Source organism: Lotus japonicus, chromosome 1 (assembly GCF_012489685.1).
Source record: "Lotus japonicus ecotype B-129 chromosome 1, LjGifu_v1.2".
In the NCBI taxonomy this organism is placed as follows: Eukaryota; Viridiplantae; Streptophyta; class Magnoliopsida; order Fabales; family Fabaceae; genus Lotus; species Lotus japonicus.
In genome coordinates, this window is record NC_080041.1 from 5289390 (window position 1) to 5309953 (window position 20564).

Below are 20564 nucleotides of genomic sequence, written 5' to 3' on the forward strand. Positions count from 1 at the left end.
CAATGGCACTCCTCCTCCTTGCAAATTGCCACTTCAAATTTGGCAATCTAACTCTCATTATTATATTGGTTTTGTCTCATTTTCATTCTTGTCCCATGCTCCCAGCCCGAACAAAGCACAGTACGTAGCATCATTCACTACCCCATTGATGCAACCCAATTCAATTCTAACTTGTATCCTCATCTTAGCTTAGTCACTGATACATTCTCATACATAGCCACCCTCTCACTCCCTCTGCTCCTCTGTTCCTGCTCTGCTTGAACAACCATAGTTCACCACTCCAAAGAGTGAAAACATTTCCATGGACCACAATTTGGGGCATCCTAGGATGCTCTTTCTTCTTCTCCTAGGTTCCACTTCCTTAATTTTCCTGTCACACTTAGCCTCTGCAGCCACACCCAAGCTCAACACTGAAGAGGGTAAAATAAAAGCCATTCTTCTTACACTTGTTTTTTAAATTCACTTGCTTTCTCTTTCTAGTGTGATTAACACCCCCCAGAATTAGAATTGACAAAAAGAAGTGTTTTTTAAAGCTTAGATCAGATTTATTGATGAAAATCTCATCTGGGTCATTCTTAACTGAATCAATTCATAAGATTAGTTACTTTCCCAATCCCAAGGTCATTTGAACATTTACTTTCTATTCTTTGGACAAGGAAGAAAAACAATCACAGATTTGATTATTTGGTCTTAGCTGCTAGGCACATGTTTGTCTAGTTTTTTCTTTGCTATGTGATATCAATATTGATTCATTTGAATGGTTTTTTATGCTTAATAATTGTTGTGGTTGCAGTGAAGGCATTGAAGGAGATAGGCAACAAACTTGGGAAGAAAGACTGGGACTTTGGGGTGGATCCTTGCAGTGGAAAAGGGAAGTGGAATGTTTCAGATGATAGGAAAGGCTTTGAGAGCTTTGTGATGTGTGATTGCTCCTTCAATCACAGTTCTTCTTGCCATGTTGTAAGCATGTACTGGCCTCTTCTCTTCTTTCCCATGTCCTCTCCTCTCTGTTCACACCAAGTTTTTTTGGTTCAATTCTCATCTCACAGATTCTTTCTGCTTTGAAAAAATTCCAAAATCACATCAAATCATGTGTGGTTTTTGAGTATTTTCTTCAGTTTCAATTAATTAATCTTTCACATGCTTTTTGAGTTTAATTAATCTTCAAGCCGACACAAGTTCACGTGCTGCAATTACAGACAGTATTTTTTTAAATAAAAAAGAGCAGAGTGTAATTTTTACTTTTTAAGAAAAATGTTTGCTTGGTTGGGCAGTGAATTATTTTCAACTCCAATTAGAATATTTGCAGTGATATATCCATACACGTAATGTCAAAGTGCTACTTTTTTTTTCTCTGCTCCCTATTGGTCTAAATGAGAATGAGATATGAAACTCAATTAAAAATTAATAAATCTCATCAAACCATGAACCATCCTACCAATGTGAATTGCATATCTTTGACTTTGAAAAGGATGTGCTGTCTATTTCTTTTTATTTGTTAAGGGTAAAAATAATGTTCTTTTGTTTCTTCTGATCACCTTTTCTGTTAATTTTTTATTTTCATCTTCTGAGGTGTAATTATTGTTTTACTTCAAACTATTTATTTTTTTTGTTTCATCAAACTGTTGTCTTTTTTATTTGAATGAAAAGAAGTTGTGTTTAGTACGGACTACAGAGTGATTAGTTGTAAAGTATTGATCAATTATTGTTCAAACAATTGTAAATGGTATACCAGATACATTTTGTTCTTTCATGAACGTTGAACAAAATGTATTTGGATTTCAACAAAAAAAGTACTTGAGTAAACTAGAAATCATACTTGGGTTAACTTCTCCATTAATTTTTTTTTGGGAAGACTTCCTATGCTGGCTAATTTTAGCATGAACATAATATTACCTATAGGCATAATCAAATTATCTTCACATTTTGATTGGTTATATTCAAAACATTGTACTCCTAAATTTGGTGTAAAATGGAGGTGTAAATTTTTTGATGTACTGCATTTATTTATTCATAGGATTCTTGGATATCTGGCAATAATAATGTTGGCAAACCACATAGATTAATTTTTCTGCTTTTTACTTCATATTGTAAATCAACAGATCCTTGAAGTCTCAGAATCTGTCTGGTACTCTTTCACCAGAGTTTTCCAAGCTTCGTTATCTCAGACAATTGTATGATAACCAAACCTCAGCTTTGAAACTCTGATTCTCTTATGTACCAATATGAAATGAAGGACACTGATTTTTGTCTTGCACTTCCAAACAGAGACCTTAGTCGTAATTACCTCACTGGTTCTATACCTCAACAGTGGAATACCATGCGTTTGGAGGATCTGTAAGAACTTTCTGCTGTGCACCCTTTGGTTTCTCTGCATTGCCTCTTGAATTTTTTCTTTTTTTCAAGTTAACAATGTGACAATGACACTAAAGATTTTTGTTAATTGAATATGCAGCTCTTTTATGGGAAACAGATTGTCAGGGCCATTCCCTAAAGTTCTCACCAACATTACAACCCTCAGAAACCTGTATGTTAAAATTATTTCCTTATTTTTCGTGTAAATTGTGTTTATGAGCACACTTATCTATTGACTCATTGAGACTCAGTCACAAATCCGATGTTTTTAAAAGAAAAGCAGTAAAGAATCAGGAAAATAGATATGCATTTGTTGTCAAGGTGCTATAGGATTGCGAGCAGGGATGAAACCAGGAGAAATGAGTAAGAGGGGTGAAATTTTAACACGTATTAAGCAAAATCAACAATGAATAATTGGATGAGGCAGTATAAAAATTTTAAGCGAAGCAAATATAACACTTGAACACTATTTTATTAAGGATTTTTTTCTCTTGGGGGCGACTGACCCATTTTTCATACATGCAGTTCCCTCCCTGATTGCGAGCTTATTTTAGTTTCCAATTTATGCATGCTGCTTTGTTTAAATAACAAATTTGTATGAGTGTTACAGGAGTATTGAAGGAAATCTACTTTGGGGCCACATTCCATTGGAGATTGGAAGGTTGACCAACTTAGAAAAACTGTAATTCTTCTGAACTTCTTTGACTGCTTATTGGAATCACAATGTATCTGCTTCTATTTCCCCTTAACATATTATTCTCTAGTCTTGACATTAATAAATCATGTTTGTTTAGCGTTCTGTCATCAAATGGATTCACAGGAGCATTGCCATCATCACTTTCCAAGCTGACTAAGTTGACTGATTTGTAAGTCTTCACTTTGTTCTTTCCTAACAACTTTTGAATCAACAAATTTTGACATCTTCTAGCACATGGTAATCATCTGATAGGAATAGATGAATGAACTACGTAATTATACATTATCTAACCCATTTTATCTCCTTTGTTCTTCTATTGGTGTTTCATTTAAATTTGGTCATTTCTTTGCATAACAACTAACCTTATGGAAGCATATACTAGGAGGATAAGCGATAATAGTTTCTCTGGGAAGATACCTAATTTCATTAGCAAATGGGTACTGATTGAAAAGCTGTAAGCTTCCTACCTAGTTCTTTCTCAATGTGTTTGTTTATATAGTTCTCATATCCCTTTTTTTTTGTTACAGGCAAATTCATGGTTGCTCTTTTGAGGGCCCCATACCTACTAGCATTTCTGCCTTGACAAGATTAAGTGATTTGTATGCTTTTCACACTTAATTTTATTTATATAGAAGATGAATACATCTCGTAATTGTTTTGTTTGTACTTTGATACTTAGGAGGATAAGTGACCTGAAAGGTAATAAAAGCTTTGTCTTCCCACCACTAAGTAATATGAAATCCATGAAGACACTGTGAGTTCAATGACTTAAATGCCTTTTTTCTTTCTTCTTAAAGTCTTCTTAAAAATGACCTATATTTTACTTGGACATCATAATGCAGGATACTAAGGAAGTGCTTGATTAAAGGAGAGATCCCGGAGTATATTGGGAGGATGGAAAAACTGAAAGTGCTGTAAGTAATTCTACAAAGGACATTCATGAGTTGGGGTAACTTGATAAATTACTTTTGAGGATCATGTTCTATTGAGAAGATATCATTAAATAACATGATCACAGCATCAATTCCATGATTACTTGTTCATACTGAAATAATGTTTTTTTAGGTGCAAGATTTTGTAGGTCAATGATTGTTATAACTTTGCTTATAGCAATGAGATAGGGATTTATTAATTAGCACAGAACTTCTTTCAAAGGAGTTAAGCAAAAAATTCTAGGACTCGGGGGCATGAAAAAAGTCCTTTTATATTTTGGAAATAAAAGGATAGAGTGCTTCTTTTTTTCAATTAACCCTTTTGTCTTATGAAACAAGCTAATTTATTTATCTCCATTGCTGTAGAGATTTGAGTTTCAATAGCTTGAGTGGAAAGATGCCTGGGTCTTTTGGCCAACTTGACAAAGTGAAAGTGGACTTCATGTGAGTGGACAGATTGAGCAAAATGTGCTATTGGAAGTTGAAACATCTCATTTCCATTTCTGATGAAGCAGAATTTCTGTTAAATAATGCAGGTATCTTACTGGGAACAAGCTATCAGGGACTATACCTGGATGGGTCCTTGGAAATAACAGAAATATGTATGTTAAATTCTGAGTAGTTATGTTTCAATTTTCGATCTTCCATCTTAATATTGCTTCTTTTTCACTTATTCTTGATAGATTTTAGAGCATGTAGAAGAGCAAGAAGCTAAGATTTGTTGGGTCAGGTAGATGATAAAATGATGCATGAATTCTACCATAAAACAAATTTTCAACAAATCCAATTCGAGCATTTTCAACAAATAGCTTGATGTGTTTTATTGGTACATGTTTCATTCCCCTTAAGAAAGGTTTCGAGTTCAAGTCTTGTGGATGGAAACTATCACCGCTGGGAGAGCTAGCTCCACCCAGATGTGAATGTTCCTGGCTCGAACAAGATTGCCTTCTGTGGAGGATACCTGATTAGACAAAAAAAATATTTTTAAAAAATTATAGTTAGATGGTTGATATTCTCTAGGAACTTCAATCAATTGATGTCTACATATAGTCAATTTATGATATAACCGAAGTTAGATCATGACTCTTGTAAGTAACATGAGCTGTATATATTTTGGTGTACAGTGATGTCTCTTACAATAACTTCACCCGAGATATGTCAAGTCCAAATGAATGTCCACGAGGGAGTGTGTAAGTTTTATTGAAGATTTGAGTTGTATTTGTTGTCCATGAGTGTTAATAATTATCAGTATGTGACATTTTTTTCTTTTTGTTATTTTTCCAGAAACCTTGTAGAGAGCTACTCTTCATTTGTGGACAAACAGTAAGCTATTGTGCTTGGAATATGAAGTCTTCTCACCTTTTTTCTGTTCAAAAAAATAAATTCTTTGGTTGTAGCGCTAGTATATAACCTTAAGTTTCTGACTTTGTTGCAGAAATAAGATTTATTCATGCCTAAAAAACTTTCCATGCCCTGCTTCAGTTAGCAAATGTAAGTGAGACTCTATATTACAGATTTTAAGTTACTTTTATCTAATAAGCTACTTTAATTAGTGATCAGAATTACGTTACAAGAAATTATCAACTCAAGTTACTAACTTGATTACATAATAAAAGAAAGATTAAGATATAGTCTTTGCTTTTGATTCTTTTAATATTAAAGTTCATTGGTTAGTTCTACTTTGCTTATGGTCATCTCAGAGCTGTTCAGAAATTCAATGAAAATCAAACAAGGTCACAAGGATAATTTCCTCTTTGAAAGAAATAAGAATACATCTGTTTTTTATTCAAAACAGTAAGATTAATTTTCTCATATTCCAATTGTTTGGAATAAAAAAAGTTGACTATTCCAAGTGCATGTTCGGAAATCCTTCTTCTACAATTGATTCTGAAGTAACTTCTGGGTTTCTGAATTAATTCTAAGGAAAGTTAAGTCAATCCAAACATGTTATAAGCAACTTAAAACTGGAAGATCATTATGTATGCAGTCATTTTTATCAGAAGAGAACCATTTTTTGATTCTAATGACATCTTATTAAATGAATTCATGTACATAAACTAAAATCTTAAAAATTTAAAAAGAAATTATGGTTGGTGCTTTGTGAATTTTACATTTTTACTGTCTTTGCAAGATTTTTCATTACGTATTCTTTCCTTTTTCAATCCTGTTTGGCATTCTTGTTTCAACAGATCATTACTCTCTGCTCATTAACTGCGGTGGTAATGAAGCAAATATTAGTGGTCAGATTTACGAAGCTGACAAAGAACGAAAAGGCGCTGCAACGTTTTATTATACTGGTCCAGCTTGGGCTTTTAGTAGCACTGGGAACTTCATGGACAATGATATTGACTCTGATTCCTATATTGTGACCAACACTTCAAGACTTCTCAATGTCTCTGCACATAATTCACAACTTTACACTACAGCACGTGTTTCTCCTCTTGCTCTCACTTACTATGGCCTCTGCCTTATAAATGGAAACTACACTGTAAAGCTTCACTTTGCAGAGATTATTTTCACCAATGATAGGTCATTAAGCAGCCTCGGGAGGCGCGTATTTGATGTTTACATCCAGGTAACTAGTACGCGATTTGCGCATGATGCTAAATAATTGATTCATGCTGAGTTGTGTACTGATGTAGATGGAATGTGTTATTATGTGCTTAAATTAAGGGTAAATTGGTGCTGAGAGACTTCGATATACAAAGGGAAGCTGGTGCTACTGGTAAGCCAATAGTGAAGAGATTTAATGCTAGTGTCACAGATAATACTCTGAAGATTTTCTTTTACTGGGCTGGAAAAGGAACCACTGGCATACCAACTAGAGGAGTTTATGGCCCTCTAATATCTGCCATTTCATTAGATTCTAGTAAGTCATATCCTACATCTTTTGGTTACTTTGTGTTCTATCTGAGTTGATAAGCCTAAGCTTGAGGGAAACTGGAGCTTGATGTGAAACCATAAAATGACATTGTGAATTATACTATATAGGATCAGGGACGGACCGAGGTGCTATAAAAATGGGGAAATCCTCAATAGAACTTTTTTTCTTAATAAAGTAGTAATCAAATATTGTATTCGCCCCCTAAAATTCTTATACTATCTTTTCCAGTTAAATTTCCTTCACCCTTTGCTCATTTTTTCTGGTTCCGTCCCTGCATAGGATAATGCTGTCCGATAATATGGTTTTTCATTACAGTTGTTGAACTAGTGTTGCAAGATCTGTCTATACAATGTTTCAGTTGTCTATTATGGAGAGAATAAAAAGTGCTAGCCTAACATAATATGTGTGGATTCAAAGAAGTTTTATAGAAAACAGAATCTTCATAAAGTGTATGCATCTCCAACTAGAGATTGATTCAAACTCTAGCTGACAAGTAAATAGAAAAAAGAAAATCAACTTAGACCAGGCTATTATTTGTGAACTTCTAACTAATTAGTTTTAAAGAAACTAAAATATGCAGGAAAAGGGAGATTTCACCCTTTTATGTCTACCTTTTGCTAGTTTTTGTTGTTCATTTCTACAAAAGCTATACATAGATACTTTTCCCTTTCACAGATTTTAAGCCACCGTCAGAGCATGGCAGCAGAACTACAGTCATACTGGCAGCTAGCATAGTCGCTGGCGTTTTAGTTGTTGTTCTTATACTTCTAGGTATCATGAGGAGGAACGGATGGTTAGGAGGCAAGGATCCAGTATATAGAGGTACGACTATGCCACCAAGTTCTCCATTTTTTTAGATAAATGTTATATTTTGCTTCCAACATAGCATACTTCTTTTTTGTATCCAAGCAGTACTGGTATAAGCTCCTTCAATAATTATATCTATAAAAGTATTCAAATGTCAAACAGTGCAATACTTTACTTATATACAAGATTTTTTATTGAAGATATTTTTCCATTTCACCATAGTCAAGGCTTGAGGAGAACACAGGAGAGTATATTAATGGATATGAGATAAAAAGAAATATAGTAACAGATGTTGTAGAGAAACTGAACAAGTTATAAAATTTCTTGTTGAACAAATTTCCTTTTTCTTCCAGAGCTTAGAGGTATGGATCTGCAGACAGGATTATTTACTTTAAGACAAATCAAAGCAGCAACCAAGAACTTTGATGCAGCAAATAAAATTGGAGAAGGCGGCTTTGGTTCTGTTTACAAGGTATTTTGATCTTCCTCAAGATACCTATTCTCCCTTACGGTTTATTATACAGGACATACTTAATGTTATGTAATATGTACTATATCCCCATACTGTCATGACGAACTACTCCAGAGGCTTTTTTATTACAATAACGAGGGTAACAAGAATTCAACTCTAGACCACTTAGTCACATAGGTTCTGATAACTATTCTAAAAGTTTACGTTCTTGGATGAAGACATTTGGATGATTTTTTATATTATATTTCTATGTTCTAACACATGATTTAAATTTGAAGTTCCCAAATGAGTTTCTTTGTAATTATAATACAATCCAAAAGTATAACTTGTTCATGCTGCAGGGCCTACTATCTGATGGCTCAGTAATTGCAGTGAAGCAGCTCTCTTCAAAATCTAAGCAAGGAAACCGTGAGTTTGTGAATGAGATAGGAATGATATCTGGACTTCAACATCCCAATCTTGTTAAGCTTTTTGGATGCTGTGTGGAGGGGAACCAGCTAATATTGATATATGAGTACATGGAAAATAATTGTCTATCTCGAATTCTTTTTGGTAATGTTCATAATGAATAACCTTAGCCTTACTTAAAATTTAAAATAAATATGTGACAACTTATTGATTATCTTTCTTCCAATACATACAGGGAAGGATCCAGAGAACAGAAGGAAACTGGACTGGTCAACAAGGAAGAAAATTTGCATTGGTATAGCTAAAGCTTTGGCGTATCTCCATGAAGAGTCCAGAATAAAAATCATACATAGGGATATAAAAGCAAGCAATGTGTTGCTTGACAAGGATTTTAATGCCAAAGTTTCAGATTTTGGTTTGGCAAAACTTATTGAAGATGACAAAACCCATGTTAGCACCCGGATTGCAGGAACAATGTAAGTTCATCATGTTTGCTGCTACTTCTCTTGTTTTCCAAGTCAATATGGTGTTGCAATCTTCATAGTGGTTTTGAGTGAAGCTTCACCACTTGTTTGTAATGGAAAGTGAAAGAATGAAGTTTGTGGGCTGTTTGATTATTATTTTAAAAACAGTTTTTAGTTTGACAGAAAAAGAGAACTCTATTTCATATGAACTGTTTACAAAAACTACTCTTAAAAAAGCAACTTTTTTATTTTAGTTTTTAAAACTTGAATCTCAAAATACGTCAGATATTTTCTGTTTTTAGTTTTAGTTTTAAACATGTCTTTCTGTAAAACATCTCGTTCATATAGTATTTTTTCTTGAAAAACAGGTTTTAAAAATTGTTTCTGAAAAATAGTTTTTAAATTCAGAAAACTGAGAAGGGAATAAAGTAAGCCCTATAAGTCTATATCATCCTAATGTTTTTATTTGCTCTAGTATGTCATAACCTGCTTCTATTTTTTATTTCAAAGGTAATTTCCATCTAAATGTTTGTTGTCTTTTTGCAGTGGTTATATGGCTCCTGAGTATGCAATGCGTGGCTATTTAACTGATAAAGCAGATGTTTATAGCTTCGGGGTGGTTGCATTGGAAATTGTCAGCGGAAAATGCAATACAAATTACAGGCCAAATGAGGACTTTGTTTACCTTCTTGATTGGGTAACTAGAGCTGAATCACAACTTCTTTCATGTTTCTTCCTTAGAGATGAGACATACATTTCCTGTTGGGCATATGGCTGAATTTCTGTTGAACCTACCCAACGCTGATCCACATTGAATTCAACATGACAAAATCTTGTTTCTATGTTTGTGTGTTAGGATGTGTGTTTTTCCATTTTTCTAACCGAACACACTGAGAGCTTTGCACAGATGTTATGTAGAATCTGCTACCTAATCAATCTGATTTTTTGATTCTTTCCACTTCACATTTTTGTGCTGATTTATATCCTCAGTCCATCATAGTTTCATTTAAATTCATACACATAAATTGGTTGATGTCAGTAATCTTTTGATTAAGAGTTAATCCAGTGTGAAATTTGAATATCTTTCAGGCCTATGTTTTGCAAGAAAGAGGAAATCTTCTGGAGCTGGTTGATCCAGATTTGGGTTCTGAAAATTCAACTGAAGAGGTCATGGTAATGCTAAATGTGGCTCTATTGTGTACTAATGCATCTCCAACACTTAGACCAACAATGTGCCAAGTTGTGAGCATGCTTGAAGGTTGGACTGACATTCAGGATCTACTTTCTGATCCGGGATATTCAGCTGTTAGTTCCAGTTCCAAACACAAGAGTATCAGAAATCACTTCTGGCAGAATCCAAGTGGAACTCAAAGCATGTCAATACCTAGTATGTATACTGATTCCTCTAGCTCTCATGTTGAAACAGAAGAGAGCTACCGTCTTGTAAAAACTCACTCAAATGGATCAGACAAGTGAAGATAGTTTCCTAACTCACTCAAATGTATTTAATTTAGTGCAAAAAAGGTAAAAGAAATTTAAGCTAATAGCTTTGTAGAGTGTTTTCTTCATAATTCCTTGTACCCTAGCCCCAAGAAGTTGGCAGCGCCATGATTTTGACACATTCTAACTCAAATCCAAAACATTAAGTACATTTATATTTGGATTTCAACACCGATTCACATTTGAATTAACGTGACAAAATCTTTGTTCTCTATTGATTTGGAGATAGAGTCTATGCAAACCGGATAGCAAAGAGGCAAGTCCCACACACTAAACAAGTTCTCTTGGACCACTCCACTCGTAAGCTTTCGTTGGCTCTTGAAAGCTGCCAATGGCCTTGAGTCACAAGGTACAATCTGAGTTGGTGGTGAATGTGCATTTCCTTAAGGGATTTCGCCTAGACTTAGACTTCTGGCCGGGGCTCGATTCCCTCTGAGGTAAAAAATAATACCTTTGTGGGCAGGGGCATCACTACCGTATCCTGAGCCAAATTAGTCTCATTTCCCCAGTGGAGACGGGTGGCCAAAGGACAAAAAAAAAAAATATATTATTGGGTTTAATTAATATGCACTTACCGTGTAAGAAAAAGTTTATACAGTCATCCAATTAGAAACCACTGATTTACCACGTCATAATCTATCTATCTATCTATTATCTTTTATTATAATATAGTAATTCTGAAGCGCGCCTATATTAAAATTTGCCACATCATGTTTTAAGCTGAGGTGTCAGCTCCCATCTCTAACAAGCTTGAAATCTTCTTACTGCAAGGAATGAACCCATTCAAACGTGACTATCCATCGTGACTTTTGTATTCCCCATCCAACGTAAAACACCCCTTTAAGCTCCCTCTCATGCTTTTACATGGTCACTGCGATAGAAATCGTTCCTCAATCCGTACTATAGCCTTAATACCCAGTTCTTCTTCGGATAAAAAAATGGCTACAACAACAACGACATTGCTCTGTTCTCTCTGCACAATGCACAGCCCACAAACGACGGTAGGTAATCAATTTCATTCCCCAACCTCAACCTTAGTTTTTTCCTTCAATTGATTCTCTGGTGCTAGCCACATACAAATACAATCTCAACACACTTTGTAATTTTAGTAAATTTGTCCTGCCTCTGATTGCAAGATGTAGCCGCGCGCGTAGGACTCAAGTTTACGTCATCCCAATGTTTCTTACAGTAAGTATCCCTTCATCTTAACTATTGTTGTATAGATAGCATAGTCTGTTGGATTATGATTTATGACATCGAGTGCGGAATAGGTGGAACTGAAACCCTTTAATTTGATGCACACATAGTCAACCATGTCGAGGTGTAGTGCCAATGGTCTTCCCATGGCCTTTTGATAATTAGAAACATTCATATGCCCATTGTTTCTTACTGTTGTCACCCTCTTATCAAATCACTCAAGTGAAACTAATAGGAGCATTTTATGTTTAACTCTTATCTACTGAAAATAATCACCAATGTGCCAGTTCTCTACATGGACATGGTTCCCCTTGTGGGATTTCTTAGTGCTTCAAATGAAGGATTGAAACACGGGTGGCTCAGAGCATCACAAACATGGTACTCATTTTCTTTAAAATATAGTTTGATAATATATATGGAGGAGACTGGAGATGAGAGGTTTTCTTGTATCACTAATTAACTCCTTGGATCAAATATTTTTTTTACATTTCAAATTTGATAAATGCATAGTTTACTGCCTTTCTGATATATGTGCTTGATGATCATGTTTTTCCCATATTAGATGCATTGGGATCTCTTCTGAATGATTAGAGCATTACCTATAAATCTTTGTTGGAGTTTACATTGACATGATTTACTGGCCATATCAGTTAGGGAAGGAAGAAGGCAGTCAAGGTGATTTTACTTTTAATGTTTCAGGTGATTCGGGTTATACCTTTTAGAAACTGGAAGGTATAGCCGTGTGGCTTTCATGGTTTAGTTATGAAAAGTGATTTATTAGAAATGATATAGAAAGTTTACAGGAGGGGAAGTTTTAATGCTTCTCCACACCTCAAGTAATAGATAAGGTTTCCTATTTATAGGCTTCTCACTACCGCCTAAGTATAGCAGTTTAGAATAGTTTAGTGTATTCTAGATAATGTCTAGAGAAGTAAGCTCTAATTTCTATGGATGATTGAACATTTTGAGATTCATAATCAAAATTATTTGGCTGTAGATCTTAGTTAATAATAGATTTTTCTGCCTGCCAATTTTCCCATATAGCTGGAATATCTTGCGAAACTCAGAAAAACTGGTTGCATTTATAGGTTGAGGATCATGAGCTTAAAGGTGTTGCAGGCTTGCAGCACTCAGTGCTAGGAATGGTTAGGCAGTCGGAAACATGATTTCTCAAGCTCTTCACTAATTACTTCTGCTGGAAAACTATAATAAGTTGTGTGTGATATGTAAAGAAAATGCTTTTTACCTATTCAAAACCAATACAGTTAAGATCTGAATTGAAAACCATGCTCTTTACCTATTCTTTTTTTATTCCTTTATTTGGAAAATAGCTTTCCATTTGTTATTCTATCCCTATCATTATATTAATTTCTATTCATTATGCAGGATATAAAGAAGGAGGCTCAATAGTTCATTTCTATTCAGCATGCAGGATATAAAGGAGGCTCAAGAGTTGATTCTTAAATTCTAAATGAAAAAGGATTTGTTTTACTATAAAAGGATTTGTTTTGTAGTGATTCAATTTCCATGTCTTAACAACGATCAGTACAATTATAAAGAATTTTACAATAAATACACTACAAATTACCTCAGTTGTATTCGCCCGCGCAACGCGCGGGTCGTAGTCTAGTTCTATAGTAATCCTTAAGCGGAAGCTCTGGCGCTGCCAACTCATTCTCTGTACTACTATCAACATTTGCCACATCAGATTTAAAACCTACGTGTCTCTTTCTCCTCATAGCTACACAATCCCTCTCCAGAATCTCTCTCCTTTGTAACGCTTTCCACCTCTTCCAATTCTATATACTTTTCTTTCTTTCTTAGCCATTCTCAATTCTTATTTGTAACGCTTTCTTTCTCTGAATTTTACCCTCTTAGACTTCAACAATGCGAGCCTCTAGCTCTCCCAACAACAACATAAAAAACTTCAATAATGCAAAAGCCCATTCTTTTCAACCGGTGAGTACCCATCTTAGAATATGACTTCCTTTCACAACCCTTCACCCATATTTCTTCAAAAGCCCATTCTTTTCAGTACTTAACAATCACTTTGTCATTAGTTTCAAGGAATGGACCATTTTTAGACATTAATTTCCTCTTATAATTTGCAACCTTGCTGATAGACAGATTTTGTCTTCCTTTTGGTAAAAGACCATGAAAGGTTGTGTGCTATTTTAATACTTATGGGAAGGATTTCAATGGTGCACTCTATCACTTTCAGGATGGTGAGCCAACTTCAATTATGCACAAGACTAGGGTGAGTTTCCTATTTCAGGAGAATGTTTTCATATTACAAGAGGTTATCATTTACAAAAGATAGTAAGATCTGCATTTTTTTTATTCAGAGGGCTACTTGCTGCTTTACCTTAGTGTCAATTTTGGCTTAGTTTGGATTATTTGAAATGAAATTGTAGCTAACACATATAAAGGCTCATATGAAAGGCTCTTCAAAAGAAAATATACAAAATGATGAAAAAAACACTAAACTGACTAAGGTTATCTCGGTTGAGGATGATCCGATTAGCATACAACGAAGAGAGAAGACTAAATTATGCTTTTTTTTTTCATGCATGGACATCTTATGGGAAGTATGCATGAGGCCAGGATGAACTTAAGGTTTTCCACAATAAATACATACACACATATATATATATATATGTGTGTGTGTGTGTGTGTGTGTGGATTCTCCCATCGGTTTGAATTAAGGTAGTTATCTTCTCTTTTACCTGAGAAGTTAGTAACTGAAAAAATTGATCAACATACTAGCCTTGCTTTCACATCACTAAGCTGAATTTTGATAATGTGTATTCATAACATTTGTATAGTTATCGGTGGCATGTGCGGTTAGATTTTTACTATTGCAGCAGTGTGGAACATGTTGTTGATGATGGCAATGATACTTGAAATCAATAGAACGTGAGAGAGGTGCACATGGAGTGAGTGGATGTAAGAAGGAGTTCATAACGGAGAGAAAAATAGAATACTGAACAGATGTTGCTAATACTTGTATTAATACTGTAATTAAACCCCAATTGCTGAGGAAGAGATTATGATAAAGTTTCCAAGATTCTAAGCAGCTGCTCCAGTCAGACTCTCTTCATCAAAGGGATTAGAAAGTGCCAAAACCCTAGAAATAATTGACGAAATTTAGAATGGGAAAGAGATGAAAATACAAGCTGTGGTGGGGCAGATTAATGAGGTACATCATGACAGGTTTGAAGTGGCAATATGTGTGAGAGATGTTTTAAAGACAAGGTTCATACAATTTTTTTATCTAATTTATGGGGTAGGTGGAACAATAGTTTTATATAATTTGTGGGTTCAAGATAAGCTCTCAATCCAACAATATCTACAAATTGTAGTGATTTGTCCTTTCTTAGGATCATTCAGAAGAAAGACAGTCCAACCAACTTTAACAAAAGCTACCATAGTTTCCTTCACATTAATCTGAGGTTTTCCTATTAGCATCTTCTCCTACAACATTCATATCACTTGAAAAGTAACCCATGGTGCATTAGTTTTGTATGATTAAATCATTTTTTTCTACATGACACATATCCTAATTTTTTATGTTTTACAAATAATTTGGATCATTTTTCTTGGACTTGTATTTTGCATGTTTTGAAGTGATTAATATGGACAATTTGCTGCAAATATCCCCATGTTAGCCAAGTGCAACCTAACATGCTTTATGAAATGGTTGTTAAGATGTTGTTCTTTAGCAAATGACTTAGTAAGGCAATATATTTTTGTCCCTCCTATGTTTGTTAAGTGGTCTTAACAACTATTATAAGTGGTTCTCTGACAATTGTGATAAAATAGGAGAGAGCTTATGGGCCTGGATTTGGGGCTGCTAATGGACTGAGCAGTGTATTAGCTGTTAGTTTGTTACAGCTGATTAGTTTGTTAATAGTTAGAGAGCCAACTGTCAGTTTGTTAGGAAGTTACAACAGCTGGTAGTTAAAAGTAGTTCAATGACCTTTCTCTAAGTAGGGAGAATAGTAAGTTAGGGTCATTCTGGAAATAGAATTTTTTTGGTGGGATTGACCTATTCTCTCGAATGCTAAGGAATTGGTACCAGTTACAGTATTCTTCAATAAGAGAAGTATATTCTCTGTTCTGTTCATCTTTTACCTTCTCTCTAATGCAGTTTCAATCAATTTGATTTGCAGATATCAACTGAGATGAATGAAAAGGGGCTTAAAGTTAATGCCCCTGGCTTGGCTATTCCAACACTTCAACTATTCAATCAACTTAAGACTAAGCTTCATGACTCTGACTCACTCTAGATTCCCCTGCTTATCCCAAACCAAGTGCTGCCAACTACTGCTCAAGTCATCGCCAAATGGAGTATAAATAGTTTGTTTTCAAATTGGTTATAAATTAAATATGACAATTTTATAGCACCTTTTAAGATTTTATTTGCATCTGGTTCATTTTTTAAATAAGGATAAAGTTTTATTGCTGTTTGAAGTTATGTAACTGTTTGAGTGACAACAAAGACCAATGTTGCACATGAACATGTTAGTAGTTGAGACTTGAGAATTGAGATTTTTCAGAGATGAATGTTCACAAATATAATGCTTCTTTGGTTATCTTTCCTTTAAGCATACTCATCTATTTCTCTTTATTATTACTGATGACTGATAGCATAATTTTCTCTTATGCTTATTATTATCTGTCTATGGATCAACAATTAAAACTACAAAAAGCTAATTTGAACCAATGTCCATTTCAGTCAATAAATATACATTGAAACACATAAAAAGTATCATCACTTTCATCATGACATTGAATTCCTTGAGCCTGAATAACTCTGTAAGGGTATGTAACTCTACCAAGCAAAAGTGATGTAATATCTTAAGTATATATTACTACAAACATCAATTAACTACATAAACAGTGACGCACCCAATTATATAATTAAGGGTTAATCCTCTAATTGGTCCTTGTAGTTGTGTCGCCGTCTGAAATTAGTCCCTCCCCGGAAAATTTGAAAATCTAAGTCCTCGCGTTTGGAAAGTGTGTGGAGCAGGTCCTCGCCGGAGTTGGGAGCTCCGGCGAGTGATGATTAAGCTTGCTGACAAGATAAATTTTTCTGATGTGGCATTAAAAAAAAATTAAAAAAATTAAAAAAAATAATAAATAAATAAAAAATAAATAACTAACTAATCCTAATCCTAATCCTAACCCAAAAAAATTCCCAATTCACAAAATCATCACCCAGAAATGAGCTTCATCATCATCTCCTCCTTCGTCTTCATCATCAAAGACCCAGATCCCACCGCCACACCTAGCAAAGGATCCAAATCGCACCGCCGCACCTTCGCCCTCCGCCGCACCGCCGCCCTCCTCCTTCATCTTCTTCATCATCAAAGGACCCAGATCTCCCCAACCCGCAACCTCACCCCTACCCCCTCACCCCAACCCGAAACCCATCTTCTTCATGGAGCCATCTGTTTTCTTCATTGCACCCACGCTCAACAATGAAACCCACATCTGAGCTTGCCTCTCCCTCCCTCATGGATCGATTTTGGGTTTCGCAGATCTGAGCTTGCCACCCATTTTCTTCTTCCTCTCTTCAAATCTGCTTTGAATTCGAATTTCAACCTGATTTACTCTTTATTTTTTTTTTTGTTTTTTTGTGGGTATTATTCAGTGTTTCTGAATATGTTGTTGTTTGGGGGTGAAGGTGAGGTTGCAGGTGGATGTGGGTGAGGGTGAGATTGCAGGTTGGGGTTTGGGGGTGGGCCGGGATGAGGTTGCAGCGGGTTGGGGGAGGGTTTGAGGGTGAAGTTGCAGGTGCGTGAAGGTGGGGGTGAGGGTTTGAGGGTGAGGGTGAGATTGCAGGTTGCAGGTGGGTGAGGGTGAGGTTGAGGTTGCGGTTGGGTGAGACCGTGAGGGTGAGGTTGCAGGTTGATGGTTGATGGTGGGGTTCTGGGTTTGAAGATTGATGAAGATTGATGATTTTTGGGTTTGAAGATTGATGGTGGAATTGGGATTAATTTGGGGGAGAAATTAATTTTGTTAATTAGATTTGATGCATTTGTTTTAGTTTTGTTAAAATAGGGGTTAGTTTTGTTAATAATTTTTGTTTTTTTAAATAAATTAAATTTTTTCTGATGTGTTATTAATTTTTTATTTTTTTCAAAAAATCCACATAAGCGTCATTAATCTACTCAGCAAGCCTAATCATCACTCGCCGGAGCTCCCAACTCCGGCGAGGACCTGCTCCACACACTTTCCAAACGCGAGGACTTAGATTTTCAAATTTTCCGGGGAGAGACTAATTTCAGACGGCGACACAACCACATGGACCAATTAGAGGATTAACCCTATAATTAATTGAGAATAAAGGCTCATAATCAAAAGCTCATTTCTCTTCCCAATATGGTAATTTTTATTATAAATTTTAATATCAGAATACTATATTTCATTAAAATATTTATATTATATTTATACGATAATATGTAACTTTCTATTTTAGAAAATTCACAAATCATTTCTTACAACGCGCAAAGCGCGGGTTTGTATTCTAGTTAAATATGAATTTGAAACTGGAAAATCAATTAAGAGATATGATAGATCAAAAAAGTATATATATGTTAAAGTTTTTTTTGTGCAAACATATGTTATAGTTAATAGTAAATACCTCATTAAAATATTTATTAATTTTAAAATATTTTATCTTTTTTTTATAAAGCAAAACATATTATTTTTTTGAACGTAAGCAAAACATATTATTAAAATAGAGAAACCACATGAGAACAACCCTCTCATTAAAATATTTTATCTTAATATTAATTAATTATAATTCTTAATATTTGTTAGAACTCAAGTCAAATTTTCAAGTTTATAAATGCTATTATTTAAAGTAGGTAGTTGAATATCTTTTCAAAACTTTTTTTTAGATTTGAATTTTATTATTTAACATATTTATTACAAAGAAAATTTGTTATTGTTTAATTTATTTTAATACAAAGGTAGGTAAGTTTCATCGCCTAATGTATTTCATCCAATGAGTTTTATATATGAAAATTATTTTCATTTAAATAATAAATATTAAAATATTTATTATTATAAAATATAAAAAAAGTTAATTCTGTTAAGAAAATTTCTTAAATAGTATTAGTTTTCTGTTTGGGTAAATAGTTAATATTTCTAAATTTAATAATTAACTTTGAAGTTATTTTTACAATTTAACAATTTATGTATTTAATAATAAAAAAAAAAAGTTAATTTGAAGTATTTTAAAATAAGTAATAAGTATTTAATATCATCAAATAAGTTGTAACAAAAAAATAAGTTGTAATTAAATTTAGGCTAAAAAGCACTTTTGGCCTCTTATGTTTCAAGTTTGTGCAAATTATGCCCCTACTTTATTTTTGTTGACGTTTCTACCCCTCATGTTTCCAAACAGTGCACCGTCTATCCCTCCGTTAGTCAGACGTTAAAAAAATAGGGTTGACGTGGCTTTTTTTTTTAATTTTTTTACCTACCACGTGGAAATTATTCGAACCCAGGTCTTGTAAGTGGCAAAACCACCACATAACCAGCTGAGCTACATAGACAATTGATATTTATATGAACACAATTTTATTTATATCATCTATATTCTTCATCCTTTCAACTTCATATCCTCTTCTTCTTCCTTCTCCCTCTCCTTATGGTAAGTAGCAGAGCCACAATTTCTCAAATGGTGAAAAATCACTTCTCCCTCTGACGGAGGGGTAGACGGTGCACTGTTTGAAAACATAAGGGGTAGAAATGTCGACAAAAATAGAGTAGGGCAGAGTTTGCACAAACTTGAAACATCAGGGGCCAAAAGTGCTTTTTAGCCTTAAATTTTATTTATAATTTTATCACGAAATTAATTGTTATGAGATATAGTCAAGTTTTTCAAATAGGATGATTACACCTATCAAGACCAAGAACAATAAATTAATTTTAAATTTTAGAATTATTATAAGTTATAAATTTAATAGCTTAAATCTGTTTTGTTATAAAAAAAAATTAATAGCATAAAATAAAATTTAGTAAATTTAAATTTATTCATCTTTGGTCATAGTTTTTATACTTATGTTATTCTTTTTCATGTCAATTTTACTAATAGATAACAAATCTATTTCAAGATGTTTTATTAAATATTATTTTCAAATAATACACATATACATTATATTTAATAGTAATAATTTATTTTTAATTTTAGATCTATTTTATCTAAATTATTTATTATTAATTAGTTTTAATTGTTAATTTTTATCACTAATGCAAAATTCAAGTTAAATTTTAAAATTTCAAGTGTTATTATTTAATGTAAGTAGCTGAATAGCTTTTGACAATTTTTTTTTTCAGGTTTTAATTATATTATTTAATATATTTATTACAAAGAAAATTTGTTATTACTTAATGTAATTCAATAAAAGACATTTAATTTTTTTATTAATGTATTTAATCCTAAACCTCAAGTTTCCTTTACATATGTATATAGAAGTTAGATTGTAGAGCGCACCTCAGCACAGAATAAAAATATATAGTGTTAATTGAACCCCCTTACATTAATGGTGCATTCGGGCTCACAACATATAGATGATAATACATTGGTTTCATCTTTGATCGCCTGAGTCTTGAGATGCATAACCATTACGATCGAGTGGTCAATACTCGACATTAACTTGAGAAGTTCAGTTAAATTATATTGTATATAAAGAAAGAAATTATCTAAATTAAATCACCCTAGGTGTAAAACCATCCTCATCTTAAATGGACCAATAGTATTTAAAATAAATAGATTAGAAATATATGGTATTGTTGAGGGTAAATATTTTGATACTAGTGTTAACATTAA

At 33.8% G+C, this 20564-nt stretch overlaps 1 protein-coding gene across 2 annotated transcripts; it reads left to right on the forward strand.

Moving 5' to 3' along the window:
• The first annotated feature begins 18 nt into the window (after positions 1–18).
• Positions 19–10688, forward strand: LOC130733183 (probable LRR receptor-like serine/threonine-protein kinase At1g07650). 2 transcript variants are annotated; one of them, XM_057585295.1, is made up of 24 exons: positions 19–419; positions 794–968; positions 2103–2174; positions 2269–2337; positions 2456–2527; positions 2966–3037; positions 3150–3221; positions 3435–3506; positions 3580–3651; positions 3732–3806; positions 3895–3966; positions 4351–4428; positions 4521–4586; positions 5109–5174; positions 5269–5307; positions 5420–5475; positions 6174–6559; positions 6658–6853; positions 7544–7690; positions 8029–8147; positions 8489–8699; positions 8791–9031; positions 9566–9716; positions 10109–10688. In XM_057585295.1, the coding sequence occupies exons 1-24, from the start codon at positions 302–304 to the stop codon at positions 10493–10495; spliced, it is 3084 nt and encodes a 1027-aa protein (XP_057441278.1). In that variant the 5' UTR covers positions 19–301; the 3' UTR covers positions 10496–10688. The 2 variants fall into 2 exon arrangements, with proteins under 2 accessions (XP_057441278.1, XP_057441279.1); XM_057585296.1 differs by lacking the exon at positions 19–419 and having other exon boundaries at positions 823–960.
• Positions 10689–20564: the final 9876 nt, after the last annotated feature.

Excerpts from the sequence above, each read along its gene's own strand:
- LOC130733183 (XM_057585295.1), top strand. The coding sequence starts at position 302 with ATGGACCACAATTTGGGGCATCCTAGGATGCTCTTTCTTCTTCTCCTA. Across the intron at positions 3,222-3,434 it reads CTGACTAAGTTGACTGATTT|GAGGATAAGCGATAATAGTT; the intron begins GTAAGTCTTCAC and ends AGCATATACTAG. Across the intron at positions 3,967-4,350 it reads ATGGAAAAACTGAAAGTGCT|AGATTTGAGTTTCAATAGCT; the intron begins GTAAGTAATTCT and ends CCATTGCTGTAG.